The 15,359-nt window shown below is 33.6% G+C and overlaps 1 protein-coding gene across 7 annotated transcripts; it reads right to left on the bottom strand.

Moving 5' to 3' along the window:
* Positions 1–7,000: 7,000 nt before the first annotated feature.
* Positions 7,001–15,058, bottom strand: LOC140983716 (SURP and G-patch domain-containing protein 1-like protein). Of its 7 annotated transcripts, none has more exons than XM_073450820.1 (9): positions 14,922–15,058; positions 13,463–13,903; positions 12,743–12,869; positions 10,153–10,310; positions 9,089–9,232; positions 8,596–8,730; positions 8,271–8,450; positions 7,369–7,547; positions 7,001–7,237 (listed from the first exon to the last, which is right to left on the bottom strand). In XM_073450820.1, the coding sequence occupies exons 2-9, from the start codon at positions 13,860–13,862 to the stop codon at positions 7,211–7,213; spliced, it is 1,350 nt and encodes a 449-aa protein (XP_073306921.1). In that variant the 5' UTR covers positions 13,863–13,903; positions 14,922–15,058; the 3' UTR covers positions 7,001–7,210. The 7 variants fall into 7 exon arrangements, with proteins under 7 accessions (XP_073306921.1, XP_073306920.1, XP_073306922.1 ...); XM_073450819.1 differs by having other exon boundaries at positions 13,463–13,906; positions 14,922–15,047; XM_073450821.1 differs by having other exon boundaries at positions 13,463–13,927; positions 14,922–15,046.
* Positions 15,059–15,359: the final 301 nt, after the last annotated feature.

Here is a 15,359-nt window from a genome sequence, read left to right as displayed (position 1 = left end):
TGCTCTGATACCAAATGTAACGGTTCATATCGCTTGTGATATTATCTGCTTTGTCCAGTGACCTCACAGCTTTAAAACGCGTCAAAAATGGTTGTTAAATGCCCATTTAAAGCCAGTATCTCTCACGTGATTTTGTGATATGGGATTTCTGCCTAAGTGCTTTCACGCTGATGCTCGATGATGCAAATGACCAGCAGCCAATACTACTGAACGAAAAACTCAATTTGGGACAAGTTGTATTTCACGTCAATTGGGCTAAATCGGCTATTATCTAAGCAAACTGATGGTTGCAATCATGATCATCCCGGTTTTCAAAATGAAACGATTTAGTATGCGTTATAAAACTAAGACGATGATCTATAAATAATATTCACATGTCAAAGTACGAATCAGAGTGTATGTTGTAGATAAATGACAATGAAAATACAAGTTTTGTGCATGCTGCTGATTTCAGCAGACCTCATCAGTTTGGCTCAGTTTAGTAGATGAGCAAACTGAATTACCAGTCTAGCAGAAGAGCAAAACCGAATGACTGAAACGTCCACTACTCGTTTTTCTTTAAAATGTACTAGAAATTTTTTTTCTAAACCATTTGGCGGAACCACATACACATATATATAGAAATATTTTGCACCGTTTAAAAATAAACCAACCAACCAACCGTTTGTGATATTGTTTGCTTTAGCAGTGTCCTGAATGCTGTTTTATATGCTAAAATGTTTATTTCAAATGTTTATGGATTTTTATGATGAAACGATAACGTTAAAAGATATGTTGCATGATTGGTTTAAAAGAAAAAAGTTATATGCATGTTTAATTTTTATGAAGTGATGAGAATACGAAACGTTGAAGGAAGTTATTTAATTGTGACTGATACGATGATATGGTAATACGTAAGGCCAAAGCTCAGTTGACGGGTGAGAGTGTCGCTGATGTCCCCGACGTCCAGTACTGTGGTTACATGTAGATGGATCCATCGTCCCAACACGTAGACGAACACGAAAGTCACAATTAACTATCTGAATTCTACGAAAGGAAAAAAGGATATATATATATGTTGATGATAATATGAATATGTTTGTGATATTATGAAAATGTTTATATTTAAGTATATGCATCTTCACGAAAATGTTATTTTACGTACAAGTATTTTCACTGTTGCATGTTATCTGTATATGTATTACTCGTTATCAAGATTATGGTGTGTTGAGTCTTTAGACTCACTAGGTATGATCGATGCAGGTGAGTTGGATAATAATGACGTTGGAGGTCTTGATGGTTGACTTTGCTGGACTGAAGGTGCACATGACCCCGAGGACCAGCGCTTCTAGTTTTCTGCATTTATGTTTATGATTTATGTTAAAGATTTTTATGACTTTTTATTTATGCTTTTGAGAGGTTTTTGAGAGGTTGATAGTATGACCTATACTTTTCAAATATTGCTCCTAGGTTTGGTAACGTTTGACGATTTTACGATTTAAACTATTTCTTTTGATTTTCAAATATTAGTTGGTGGTTTTATTTTAAATGATGGCAAAAATATTTTATATATGTATGTGTGTATTTCGGTCGATTATTCAAGTTAGGTTTAAAAAAAATTCTAGTACATTTTAAGCAAAAAGAGTAGTGGACGTTTCAACACGATTAAAAAAATTGATTTAATTGTTTGCAAGTTTATATACATTTCATTATCTAGATTTTACGAATTTATATAATTTTTTATTATATTTTATATTATAATTTAAAGTATATGTCATAAAACATAAAGAATTCCCATTCAAAATGTTTTGTCAAATTACAAAGAACTTGGAGGAGGGTTTCCATGTTAGTTATTCATTAATCCTTGCTAAAGTGAATTAAAGTAATCCAAACCATTGAGAAAGTATTGGGCCATTGGCTCACATGATAAGTGGACATATCGACTCCACATTTAATTCATTCGAGGTTGCGGTTGATCTTAATTATTGAAGAAATTAGTGAAGAAAAAAGTCATGTCCAAATTGTGTTCAAGGAGTGTAGAAATTAGTGAAGAAAAAAGTCATGTCCAAATTATTAAAAAAAATTGTATGATTTTTTATAACCAGGTTTTTCAAAAAATAAAGTGTTGGATCGAACGTTTGTCGTTTTATCAAAATTCATAGTTGATGGTAACAACACAATTTCAATATTCTAAATCGTACATCATCTCAAAATATACTGTTTCAATTACTCTCTTATCATGGTTAACTATTATTCCCCGGCATAAGATAATAACGGGTACTATTTTGTGTATTTTAGGAAAAAAAATATCTTGTAATAATATGTTTTGAGACTGAAAATGCTCGAATCCATATATAATTTTTGTCCTAGTCAGTATCACAACTTTTATTTTCATGAATCACAAGTATGGGAAGATTGGGTTTGTGTTAACGAAAATTATTTTGAATTATATATAAATCATAACGGGTGGAAATTGAAGTGAGGAACAAGTGTTTGATTTGAACCAAGGTTAATGAGAATTTATTTCTGTTAGAAATATAAAATATTGAAGAACTAAATTCGATCTATATACGCACAATCATAATATAATATTTTTGATTTATTTTCTTTTGACATACCTCGCATATCTATTATTAATGAAATATGTTGATCATAGTTAAATTATTTTATGAATTTAAATAAAATAATCTAACGATTTCACCATATCCTTAAAGTAACATCAAACATTTAATCTAATGATCATAAAAAGGCCCTATATTTTTTTTTTTTTTTTTTTGGCATTGTTCAATGTATTGAATCACATGAAATATGTGTTGCTTCCCTTGTAGCCATTGGATCATGTGTTATGGCACTACCCAAATGTTCTGATTGAACTAATCATTAATGAGTTGCTAGCCTTGAGATTATCAGTTGATTTTCATTAATTCTGGGGTTCAATAAAAAAAAAATCATGGACCATAAATATAATTCACTGAGTTTACTTAGTGTGATTTACCTGACTAGCGTAATTTGCAAGCTACTATGTTAGCTTGGGGCTTACCCAGTGAAACCGTAGGATAGCGGATGTTGGTTCCATCGTCGTCGAAAAATATGGATTGTTTGATACACACTTGAGACAATGCTCTAAGGATAGATTGAACTTAAATCGTAATTTTATGTCTGAACCGTACTTTCTTTTTTTTAAAAAAAGTAAGCTTGTTCGCTATCTCAACTTGGGGTAGATCAATACATTTGATTTTAAGTTGAGCTGTTCTTATACGGAAAAAGTTAATTAATTGAAATGCATGTACATGTATACACGAAAGGCAAGGGTTTAAGACGTTCCCAAGTTCATAAATTGGAAATGACTTGCTACCTTGGACAGAGCATTAGCCAAAATCTATTTAATCTTTTTATTTGACACTACTGATCCAATTAATCTAAACAAATAGTTCTATTGGGAAAACTCCATGGATTATCTGGTAAGTTGGTCTACAAAATGAATGCAATAGATGTAAGCATAGGAGACTATATCAGGTTGTGCAAAACTTTTGGTAGCCTTATTTCTCTTCTTACTCAATCGCCTTATCAAGCATGTAACCACTGGTTTTTTCTTCTGGTTATCTTTCTTGTTCTATGTCATTGTGACCATTATCATCATCATTACGTTCACCAAGTCCTTGTTTCATTCTCTCCTTGGTTCTCCACATATATGTAAATCCAAGTCATTTTTCTCTTCTGTCAAGGAGTTGTTGTTTCTTTAGGTGTATCCCATTTTTGATTTATCAAAATTTATGTCTCTTGAGTTGAAGAATCGAGGTCATGTGGACTCAAGATTCAAAACTTTTTAGCCCTTCACGCCCTCTAGATATCCTATAAAAATATAACTAAGAGCCCTCACATCCAATTTATCTTATTTTACATGCGCATAGGCCAAGCATCCAAAGACTCTCAAGTGCGAGCAGTCTGTAGGATTTCCTTTCTAGAGTTCCATAGGAGTCTTAAATTTTAAAGCACTTGATGGGCACCTGTTGATCGGATAACATGCTATGGTTATTTCCTCACCCCGAGAAAGACTTTGGTAAACCAGTTTTTAATATCATCGATCTCACCCTTTCAAGTAATGTGCAGTTCATGCGCTCTGCCAATCCATTTTGTTGTGGTATCCTTGCAACTGACCTATGCCTTGTAATTCCTTTCTATCTGCAAACTCCTTAAATTGTTCTGAAAAATACTCTAACCCGTTATCAGTCCTCGAATGTTTAAGTTTCTTGTCAAACTTATTCTCCATTAACACCATACAATACTCACAGGCCTCTAAACCTTGAATCATATCTCCACACAAAATTTTTTCTTGACAGTTCACTTAACCCTCTCTAACTCACACGCCCGATCCTTAAATGCCACAACTTGGATGTGTCTAGCTTGCTTTGGATCATCTAAGCTCCACCTACCACTCTCTTTCACGGAAAGATGTACAAAGAAATTGTCTTACTAGTTTCATCATAAACAACGACGACTTTGTTATTTTGATGCATCTCATCTCAGATTTAAAAGAGTAACCATTTGACTCTAAAGTACCAAGGGATACTAGATTACGTTTGAGCTCAAGAACACACCTCATATCTTGCAAGATTATGTCTGTTCCGTCTTGCATCCTCAGTCTAATGGTGCATAACCATTTGACGCTACAAGATTTATCATTCTCCAAAAGAACGAGCCCTTGATTTGATACATCAAGTTTCTCAAACCAATATTTAGTCGGGCACATGTGGAATGTATAAACTATGTTCAGCATCCATTCTTCAGTAGAATCTTGATCTGTAATGGCTAGCGCTTCTGCTGACTTATATCCATACAAGGATATAGTTGTTTCTATATCGTTCTTGGGTCTTTTCTTGAGCCCTTTTTCATGTCTGGGTAGTCCTGTTTAAAGTGCCCTTCCTTATAAAAATGAAAGCACTTATATACATACCTTGAATTCTTGATCGAGACCTACCCTTGAATCCCTTGTTAGTCCTCCTTTCTGTCCTTCCCCAATCAATCAAAGTTTCTCCACGTGATTCATCATTGTTGTTAGTTTTCTTTTGCAACTCCTTTGATTGAATGTCATATTTTACTTCTTCCAAAGATATTGTTTGTTACCTGCCATATAACATGACATCTTTCAAATTTTCATAGGACATTGGGAGAGCACTGAGTAAAATTAGTACCTTGTCTTCCTCCTCCGGTTTAATTTTGATATTCTCAAGATCATTCAAGTTCTTGATGAATTCGTCAATCTGATCCAATAGGCTTTTCTCCTCTCGAATCTTAAATGAATAAAGTCGATGTTTCATGTATAATCAGTTTTCCAAGGACTTGATCATGTACAGATTCTCGAGTTTAAGGCGCATTCCAGCATCTTTTTTTTCTTTGACACTTCCCTCACTTGTTTATCCCTGAGAAATAGAATGATAGCACTTTCTTCTTTTTCCATCATATAATTCTTCATTTTTTCTTTATCAGATCCATCATCCTTGTTTGAAACAGATGATCCATCATCTTTCTTTATTTCATCAATGAGGCCTTGTTGAATCAAGATTGCTCCCATATTAATTCTCCATAATCCGAAATTGTTTCTTCCAGTAAACTTCTCGATATCAAACTTCACCGAGCCCATCTTGTGCTCGATTCCCACATACGGCGCTACTTGTTAAATCAAGCTTCTGATTTCTTGATAAGAATTCTGGAATTAGTCTTGGACTAATTATCAATGATGAACACAAGAATCTCGACCTGAATATTGAACTCGAATAGAGATTGGTAACAAATAATCAAAACACAACGAAGAAAAAATTCACAGCAAGACATAAACGAATTTACGTGGTTCGGAAGAACACCTACATCCACGGGAGAATAGCCACACTTGTTTTATTACTGTTACAAGATTGATACCCGAGTTTTGCAAAAATAATTCTATATATAATAAAATTTTCCTCTATTTCACTCAGATTTTCTCATTCTTGAGACTCCCGGATCTTGTTCTTGTAATGGGGATTCTTCTATGTGTTTCTACCTTCCTGGACTTGCTGTCATATGTAAGTTCATCCAGAAACCAGCTCTCCTCATTCTTTAATATATATAACAGTCTTTTTCCTTTTTATCCCAACTCAATATACTGTCGTTGATTTGTGAAACTCATTATCAGTCATAGTCATCAACTGATGGACTTCTTATATTGATACATTTAGATTAGCGATTTTGGAATGCCGACAGACTGTGAATCATGATAAATCCGAAACGGACAACGAGTTTTAATAAATATGCTCTTATATATATATATTAGGGTTTTTGAAATCCCTGCTAAAAATTTCTCATGAAAAAAATTATCTATTAACTCTCTAAATTTCCAAATCTTGAACACACGTATCCTAATGTTTTCAAAACTTAATCACACGCAACATTGTTCATACGTGTTTCTATGAGGATGTGTATTCAAGAGTTAGAAAATATGAAAAGTCAGTAATCACATAGGGCTTTCAGGGTAATATATGTAATTAACAATATATTATAATAATAAATAATATATTTATCTTATATTGAATGATAACAGTTCTAATCCTCAACCATACTTGAATACTTTATATTATTGTCAGTCTCTGGATTCTTGAATTATATTTCTTTTAAGAATGATCTGAATTGATATATTGTGCCATGTGGGTTCCGTCCCAATTTGTGTATGTTATACGTAAATCTCTTCGGAAAAATAAAAAAAAACCACATACTAAAGTTACGTTTGAATTATAAATATCAAATACATATTAATAATTTTTTTCATGTTAATTAAAATAGATTTCAAGCTCACTCAATAATAATATCATTTAAAACATATTTTATTTTATATTATTATATATAAATGAGTAAAATATGAATTTAATATTTAATATATTATTTATTATAAAAAAACAAAACTATAATGAATTTTAAATTTATCATATTGTGAACCAAGAACACTACATCGGAATTGCATTCCAAGTGGTTAATCGACAAGGAAAAAAAATTTAAATAAACATGTAAATTCCAACACTGATTCAATGTTAAAAATTAAAGTTGTTTGATACAACCTCAATTAAAATTTGCAGCACGGCTTCAAGAAAACGGTAATCAGGAACTACCTTGGCACACTGAGGAAACACAAGCAAGCAGCACAGATTCAATCCAAAGAACTTTGAATCCTCTGATTATCCTCGAGGACCAGAGACATTTGTCTTCAGTAATACGATTTCCGTGGATTGTTCTGCAATAAGCAAATCACCGAAATGCACGAGATCACTCTTGCGAGAACAATGTGTGCTAAATACAACGGGGCGAAGAAAATAAACTGTGTATCTAAATATGAATAAATTAAGAATAACTTATAAACTATACCAAGGGATTAGGTCTATGGCGATAACCGAGCATCATTCGCTTCTTGTACTGCTCATATATGTCATCTTCAGCAGTAACCTCACCTGGAGCATGAGCACCTATGCCCAGGTTATCCTTTTTCACATCACCTGCCATAATTGGTGCAGCAATTCCACTTTTGGAGCTCCCCAGGCCCTCGCCTGCAGTTCACAATCAAATCAAAACAGAAATTCAAGTTGCATTCTACAAACACTCGCGACTGTCCATAAACAAAGACAATCAAACAGAGATCCCAAGTTATGATCATGAACCAACTTCCCACAACCTCAAGAGATAACAGGGCAGACATAGTTTTAGCGGAACCATAATGTTTACAGCCAAAGCAAATTAACAATGGTCAGGTATTAAAAAATGACATTTCATAGACAATCACTGTTCAAATAAATAATTCACTGAGGTGATTTCCTGCAACCTTGAAGCATGGAAAATAAATAATTCACTGAGGTGATTTCCTGCAACCTTGAAGCATGGACATCAAAGATATCTTGGTACGTGTATCTTATGATTGTTATTAAAGTTGAAGTCGAGACAAAATACAAGTATCCCATAAGACACGACCAAACCAGGAAATAAGTTTACGCTATCCATTAAAAATATAAAGAACAAAAAAGCCATGACCCTAAACAATAAGATATGCTCTCAGAATATCTTCATTCTCGATAGATTAGCAGCTAAAGAAACAATTTAGAAGGGTGATTCTGAGAAAGAGGCTTACAGAAACGTTAATAGGATAAATGAAAAAAATTCAGAAAATAGATTGACTTAAACAAACAAGGGCCATAAAAGACGAATATATTAAATAATTCAAAGTGAGATCACAATTCATGTGTCAAGGTATCATTATTGTGATCCCTTCCCTTTACCTTCCTTCCAGCCCATTTTCGACAAAAGCTTGTGACCAACATTATCTGCCTGGATTTTTGCTCTATCTGCATATTCCTTTGCAGCTTTCTGAGCAGAAACATCATTACAGGTAGCCATGAATTTTTCAAGTTCTTCTAGAGGAATATAATCACCCATGTGGTGTCCTTTCTTAGCAGAGGCTGCGCATTGAGAAGACATCATTAGTACAACAAAACATTAAAACTTTTGAATGATACACCACTAAACTATGAATCCAAAAAAAAGTTCACTGTAGATAAAAAGGATAACAATACTAAACTTGGAGAACCCTAAATACGAATCAACCTTGGAGAGCAGCAGGAGGAGGCATCTCATCCTTTGATGGTTTAGGAGGCCTCAATTTCTCTTCTTGTGCAGCCTTCTTCATGTAAAATTCCATCATCGCTATAGGGTCTGAGGCAGTTGGGGTACTTGATTCACCTATCAATATTTGGCACAATAAGGATAATAAGCATTGAAAAGGTCCAGTACCCATTTCCGATACGGATCCCATACTCCATATCATAACATACAATTTGCAACTCACAAGCATGCAGCAAATTTCTCTCAGAAATTAACAAAGAAACATTTCATAGTGCCTCAAAACAATTTGCTACTCCATACAATACTTAAGTACTGACAGCTGCAACAGCTTATCTCACAGAAAACCAGAAGTCAACTCAGTTTTCATTACTATAGAATATAATTCCCCGATGATGCAGTTAATAAAGCTTAACAAAGGTCTGAAGAGAAATATTTATTTCAGGAGAGAGACGCAGGCAGAGAGAGAGAGAGAGACCATTTTTTCCACTTGTTAATTGGGATAAATGAGTATGTTCCATATGATCTGCAGACTCGTATAAAGCTGAGGAAGGAGTTTGATATTTTGAATGCTGATGATGTGACCTCTGAGAACTACTTCCTGAATGGGGGATTGCAGTGTCTAAACAAACAGATACAATGAGCCAAATTACAACGCAACCAACTTGAAAACTAAACAGTTAAAATCATAAATTTCATGCACAGGACAAAAATTTATGTGACAGCTATAACCACGTGGTGCCACGGAAAAATATGAGAAAGGCAAACAAGGAATAGAAGGGGACAAATACAAACTAATCACTTTATCGGCCACAAATTACAAAATAATGAACTTCTTCACGATAAAATCACAAGCCTATCTCATCATGCAACAAAGAAACGATAAAATCACAAGCCTATCTCATCATGCAACAAAGAAACGGGAAATGAGTTGCTACAGTGAAATATCTCAAATTAGGTTTGATCTAAACACCAATGTGATCCAATCAAAAAAATACTCATCCCTCAATCAATTGAACATGCAACAAACTAAGAAATTATAAGACAGATCAAACACCAAAAGAGCCTGGCTATTTTAGAAAAGGATGCATCTTATGGAACAATAATACCAACTAATATGTTGTATCCATGGCCTACACAGGGAAAATTTACTTCAACGAATCCACTTGAATTCAACAGGGAAGGGCGTAGAAGCCAAAAAGAGGAGAATTCCTCACCAATTAGAAGGGTATACTTTAGGGTCTGTGTTTCCTATATGACACAATTAGAGTTGATGAACTAGGAGAAATAAAAAGAGAGGAGAATCAATGAACTCCATTTTTCATTATCTGCTTATGTGAGACTACAACGATATGATATAAGCAAAATCGTATTGAGTGGAGTTGATAAATTTATTAAGCCATATGTTTGGAGTCTAGAGAAGATGAACACATGATTCCAAGTGATGAATGGGCAAGTTCCAAAAAAGACTAAAGAAGGTTACAAGAATTGATAACATACTGGATAAGGTGATTTCAGCATTCTTAAATATTGCACTCAAACAGAACTTTGGAATGTAACTCATAGCAGGTACTACAGAATCAATACACCAACCATTTTGTGATGTTTGGGAACCCCTACTTTGGACCAAAGCCTTTTGCTCTTCACTGAGTCGATACAGATAATACTTGTAATCCGAGCAGTTTTCATCAAATAAAAACCTGAAGAAATTCGAAATGTTTACATTAAGCTTAAAGAAAAAGTAACAACAAATTTTTAAGAATAAACCAACTGTAATTATCACAAAACATTTAAAGGCTAAGGCTAGATGGTAAGTAAAAGAAATAAAAGACAAAAAAAAAAAATCAATCATACAACAAAAGACACCATTTGAAGTCCAACTCAATCTGTATGCAGCCTGCTTATCAATCATAAATCTTCCTACTTGACATTATAGTGCATCTTACAAAAATCATTCTAAGCCACATCATTAGATGGCCTCAATACTTAAAAAAATCTCACTTGCATACAGGATATATAAATTTATGTAGTGACCCCACAAAATATAGATGTAGACACAAGACAGTATTTGCATTCTGGGTCTTAAGTATATTTCTATCCGATTTTAATTATATAAAGCAGTCTTGCCAACAATTGGCAACAAATTTCCAAGCAGCCTCCAGTAAAGAAAACAATGGAGGTGAAGAAGCTGAATATGCATAATCGCTAGCAATATAGCTTTATCAATAAGATCAGAGAGATAAGATAATTGAGGATCAGAGGTACCATTCTAAATGTTTGCTAGTAGCCTGCTCTATGCCTACTTCATTCAGAAAGCATCTCGTATTTTGCATAAACCACACAAAGTAAAGCAAGAACTTAGAAACCACTCGTTCTTTTTGAGTCAAAACAGATTTCATGCATAAACCACTAGTAGCATAAATGACCGTAATAACGTGCATTTTACCAAATTAATCTATTAAAACTAATATCTGATTCAATTAAACAAATTAACAAGAAAAAGAATTCTACTGAGTAGACATCTGTTTTTCTATTAAAAGACGCGGAGCTACAACTCCCGTCTAATGATTCACAATTTGCACATGTTCTAGCTAAAGTAATAAAATATACATTTGAATATTCATCCAAATCTGGTGTCAATTAGGTTCGGTAATTTAGGGCCTTTAATGGATTTTTTATGGATGAGCCCATTGGAAAATACAAAATTTACTTGTTAGTTCCATAAAAGATTCAATTTTTTTAGATATTATAATAGTTGTGAATGCGAGCACCTAGCTGCACTCGGGCGCAGGGCACACCCAGGCAACCCTCATGCGTCAGGCACGCCTATGCCAGGAACAGATTGTGCTTCAGTCATGTCAGTACACACTAAATGAAATTGAAAACAATGCCCAAAATTATCATTCCAACATAAAAGTGATGCGCTTATACTGGGCATAATTAATTGAAGCCCAACAACCCAAGCCCACTATACTAACCAACTTAATTAACTAAATGATGCACAACACAGACTTATTTGGGTTCTAATGTTTCGCTCTTTCTTTCCTTTGTGATAGACACTTTATTAATTTTGTTTTCCTTTTCACAGTAAATTATAACAAGATCCTATAATTCACTATATATTTACAAATAAATTTGTATTTGCAGTTTTGCATTATTATTTAGTTTTTGTGAAATATATTTTTTTTTATGTAATATCTTTGTAAAACGCACTTTAGTCTTTATATATGTGAATTCTAAAATTTATGCCTACTGCAGCCCATGCGCTTTAGTGTGCCTTGCGCCTGTGGATACTATATAGTTTTATCATACAGAACTAATTTGTTTAGAAGCCTGCCATTTAATTTTCATGTCCAGTTTCAAAATGAAATCTATTTGAAGTTTTGAACACACCAAATGAAAACTACAGCCAATGTTCCATCTAATTACTCGTGAAACATTTTACAAAAAATTCTTAATATCATACTCCTCGTTCCAATCCCCTCTCTGTTTCACTTCCTACTCTTCATCTACAGTTTCTTGTTCCTCTAGTTAGTTACTTTCCTTCTCCTTTTATGTTTGCATCCGATCCAATCTTTTCAGAGTTTTCCTTTTTTTTTGTGCCACCACTATACACCACTACCATAATCACATTTTTCATTATTGTGGTTTGTCTATAACTTTTGCCTGGAAGTCAAATATAACCTAGATCTTATTCCAGACCTACTCAGATGTAAGTAAGAAATATATCTGGAAAAAGTTGAATCCCGTTTGACTCTGACATGTTAATGGACCTAAACCCATGTGACTGCATGTATGGCTTTCTTCCTAGAAAAATTATTAACAGGCATACCGTCTAAAATCTGAATAGCATTCTTCTCATGGCATAATCTTATTTCCTTTTTAGGAAATACATATATCTCTGTTGCACGAATTTCGTCCTAAAAATGATGTCATTTAGACAACGTTAAGCAAAGCTGAACAGAGGTCAGACATAAGAAACTAAAAAAAGAGTATCACTACCCACAGAAAATCAGTTTTCAGAAAGAATTACAAGATCATTTAATGGTATAAAGTTGAATACACAGAGAAAACCAATTCTATAAGAAAGTAAGTTGACTGTTAACATACACAAGAAAGGAATACCACATACTTGAAGGGAGTGTCTCCAGGGTTTTTTTGTCGTGTTACATGCTCAAACGGCCTTCCATTCTTAGCCACAAAACTTGCTAGTTTGTCTGCTACTTTTCTCACTGTCAGGTCACTTGGCAAAGGCGGTACTGCATGTACTTAATAAACTGATTAGTAACAAGAGACTTATCAAGTGTGAATTACTTTGAATCAGGCGTGCCAAAGTCTCCAAATTTTTCGACATCTCCTTTCCTCTGACAAAGATTTTCCAAATCTTTAGTCTTAAGCTGCATTCATCAGATAGAAGTAACACAAGAATGTCTTACCCTACGTATCAACAAGCTCAGGCAAAAATCCAAAGATATTTTGCCAAATTCTGACATGGGCTAACTACAATTCAGGTGAATTTTCCAGAAAATAGTATCACATATGATTGTGTTAGTGTTACCAGTCAATGCAAGATGTAACTTAATGGAGCGCCAATCAAAATAAATGAGAAGCAATTAAAAAAATACGAAGGAAGTATGAACCAAAAACATCTTATTAATATTAAACGGGGAAAACACACAAATTTATCAACTGGAAACTTTATATCCAGGAAACAGCCTCGAATGAACTATATAGAACCATGCAACCTAGTAAACCAAAGGAAGTGATCTAAATGAGAAGGATGACATTGAGTAATGACAAACTTATGCGGCAATTAACATTCACAGATAATAAAAAAAGGAAAAGTAGTTACCAACATCAGCTTGAGACTGCTGGTCAGACGCACTAAGATCGGTCAATTTTGGTCGCTTCATAGGTGCATCATCTGAGGAATTTCCATGATTCTTTTCATCTCCATCCTCATCTTCATCAAATTTAACAGCGGGTGAAACAAGTTTTGACTTTTGTTTCAAACTGAAGGCAAGTTTTCCACTTGAAGGAGATTGGATAATTTTCTGAGAGTTATTAGCCTTAAAATTCAGAGTCGGTTTACTTTTGACTGTTTTTGGGTATGAATTTACAGATGTACTTGAGCCCCGCAAAGACTTCTCCCGTACTTCATCCTTCTTATCTTTTTCCTGTTGAAGTTGTTTGAACCTCTCCATGAATGACCCATCATTGGCAAAAACGCCATGATCTGTTGCTTTGTCCATTGCCTAAGTGCCAAGTATCTTTCACAGCTTGCAATTACTCACTGCTAAACAAGCAAGCTCACAAGCTATTTAGCCATAGAAGTGGTCCATCAGATAACTCTTGCTATTGACAGTATGAACATCATTTTAAGCGGATGCACATTAAGAAAAAAATTTCCAGTTCCAGAAAGTCATCATTTTCATGGAATAAATGAGAATAACCATTCGATGATAAATGAAAACTTCAGAAAGAAAAATTTATTTAACTGTCAACCTAAGTCGAATTTCTTTAAGCAACTTCTCTTTACCAGTAGCATAACAGTGAAGAAATGACTTCACATTGCGCGTAAAATTAGGATCTACATCACTCAAAGAAGCAACTGTAGATGATTACAAAGGGTTGATTTCCAAGGGATATGCAATAATGACAAGCCCAAAAGTCCAACTTGTTTAAATGTAACTCAACTTAATTAGAAGGCAAAGTATTTCTGCTACATCGAGTAGAATGATATATTACAATTTACAACTCAAACATAACATCTTCCACAGAAAAGCGGCACAACTAAAAGAAACTCCCATACTCGGCAGATGCAAATATAAAGGTACAGCCCTTCATTTAAACGGCAACAATACTGTTCCAGTAACCTTCTCCCATTTTGATCACAAACAAGAAAAAGGGGAAAAGACAGAAAAAAAAGTACGAACTCATAGAAAGATAAATAAGCTTAGCTACTTTTATCTATTAAAAAACAAGCAGCGCAAAAAAGCAACCTTGGTAGAAAATTACAAATAAATCTTCATTCCATATAATCCTTACAAGAACGGTAGGAAAAATTCACAATTCATAAAATCATTTCAGTCGATTACGAACCACTTAAAACGTAGCTAGACAAAATTGGACGCTTCAATTTACCAATAAGAACGACAACAGAGAAAAAAATCAGACTAAGGCGATCGAATAATAAATCAAAATCTCCAAAATAATTTGAAAAATACACGATCTTTTAATGCGTAAACAGTGCCGAAACCCCAAATTTGACAAATAACATCAATTGATTGATAAAAATAACATCATTTTACCGGAAGAACGGTGAAATCAATGGGTAATTCGAAAAAAGGTTGATGCAAAGATCAAAATCGGAACCCTAATCGAGTCTTTTTTCCCCAAAGCCGCAAGTCACGTGTGATACGAAACCAACGCGCTACTTGATGTTATTATGATCACATGTTTGGATATGTTTTAAATTTTAAAAATAAAAACATTTTTTTATTACCATATAAAAATGTATTTCTATTATTTACGTAAAATAAGATGAATATTTAGTTATATTTTGTAAATAATATAAAATTTTAGATATTATATATCATATCTTATTTTAATTATATATATATATATAATAAAATCAAATGTGATATTTAAATATACAGTAAACATAATAGTGAAACAAATTGTTGGATATCACCAAAAAATGTATTTCCATAAAACACATCCAAATATATCATTTATTTTACCATATA

This window comes from Primulina huaijiensis, chromosome 9 (genome assembly GCF_012295235.1).
Source record: "Primulina huaijiensis isolate GDHJ02 chromosome 9, ASM1229523v2, whole genome shotgun sequence".
NCBI lineage: Eukaryota > Viridiplantae > Streptophyta > Magnoliopsida > Lamiales > Gesneriaceae > Primulina > Primulina huaijiensis.
Note: the sequence above shows the minus strand (reverse complement) of the source record. Positions and strands in the feature narration are given on the sequence as shown.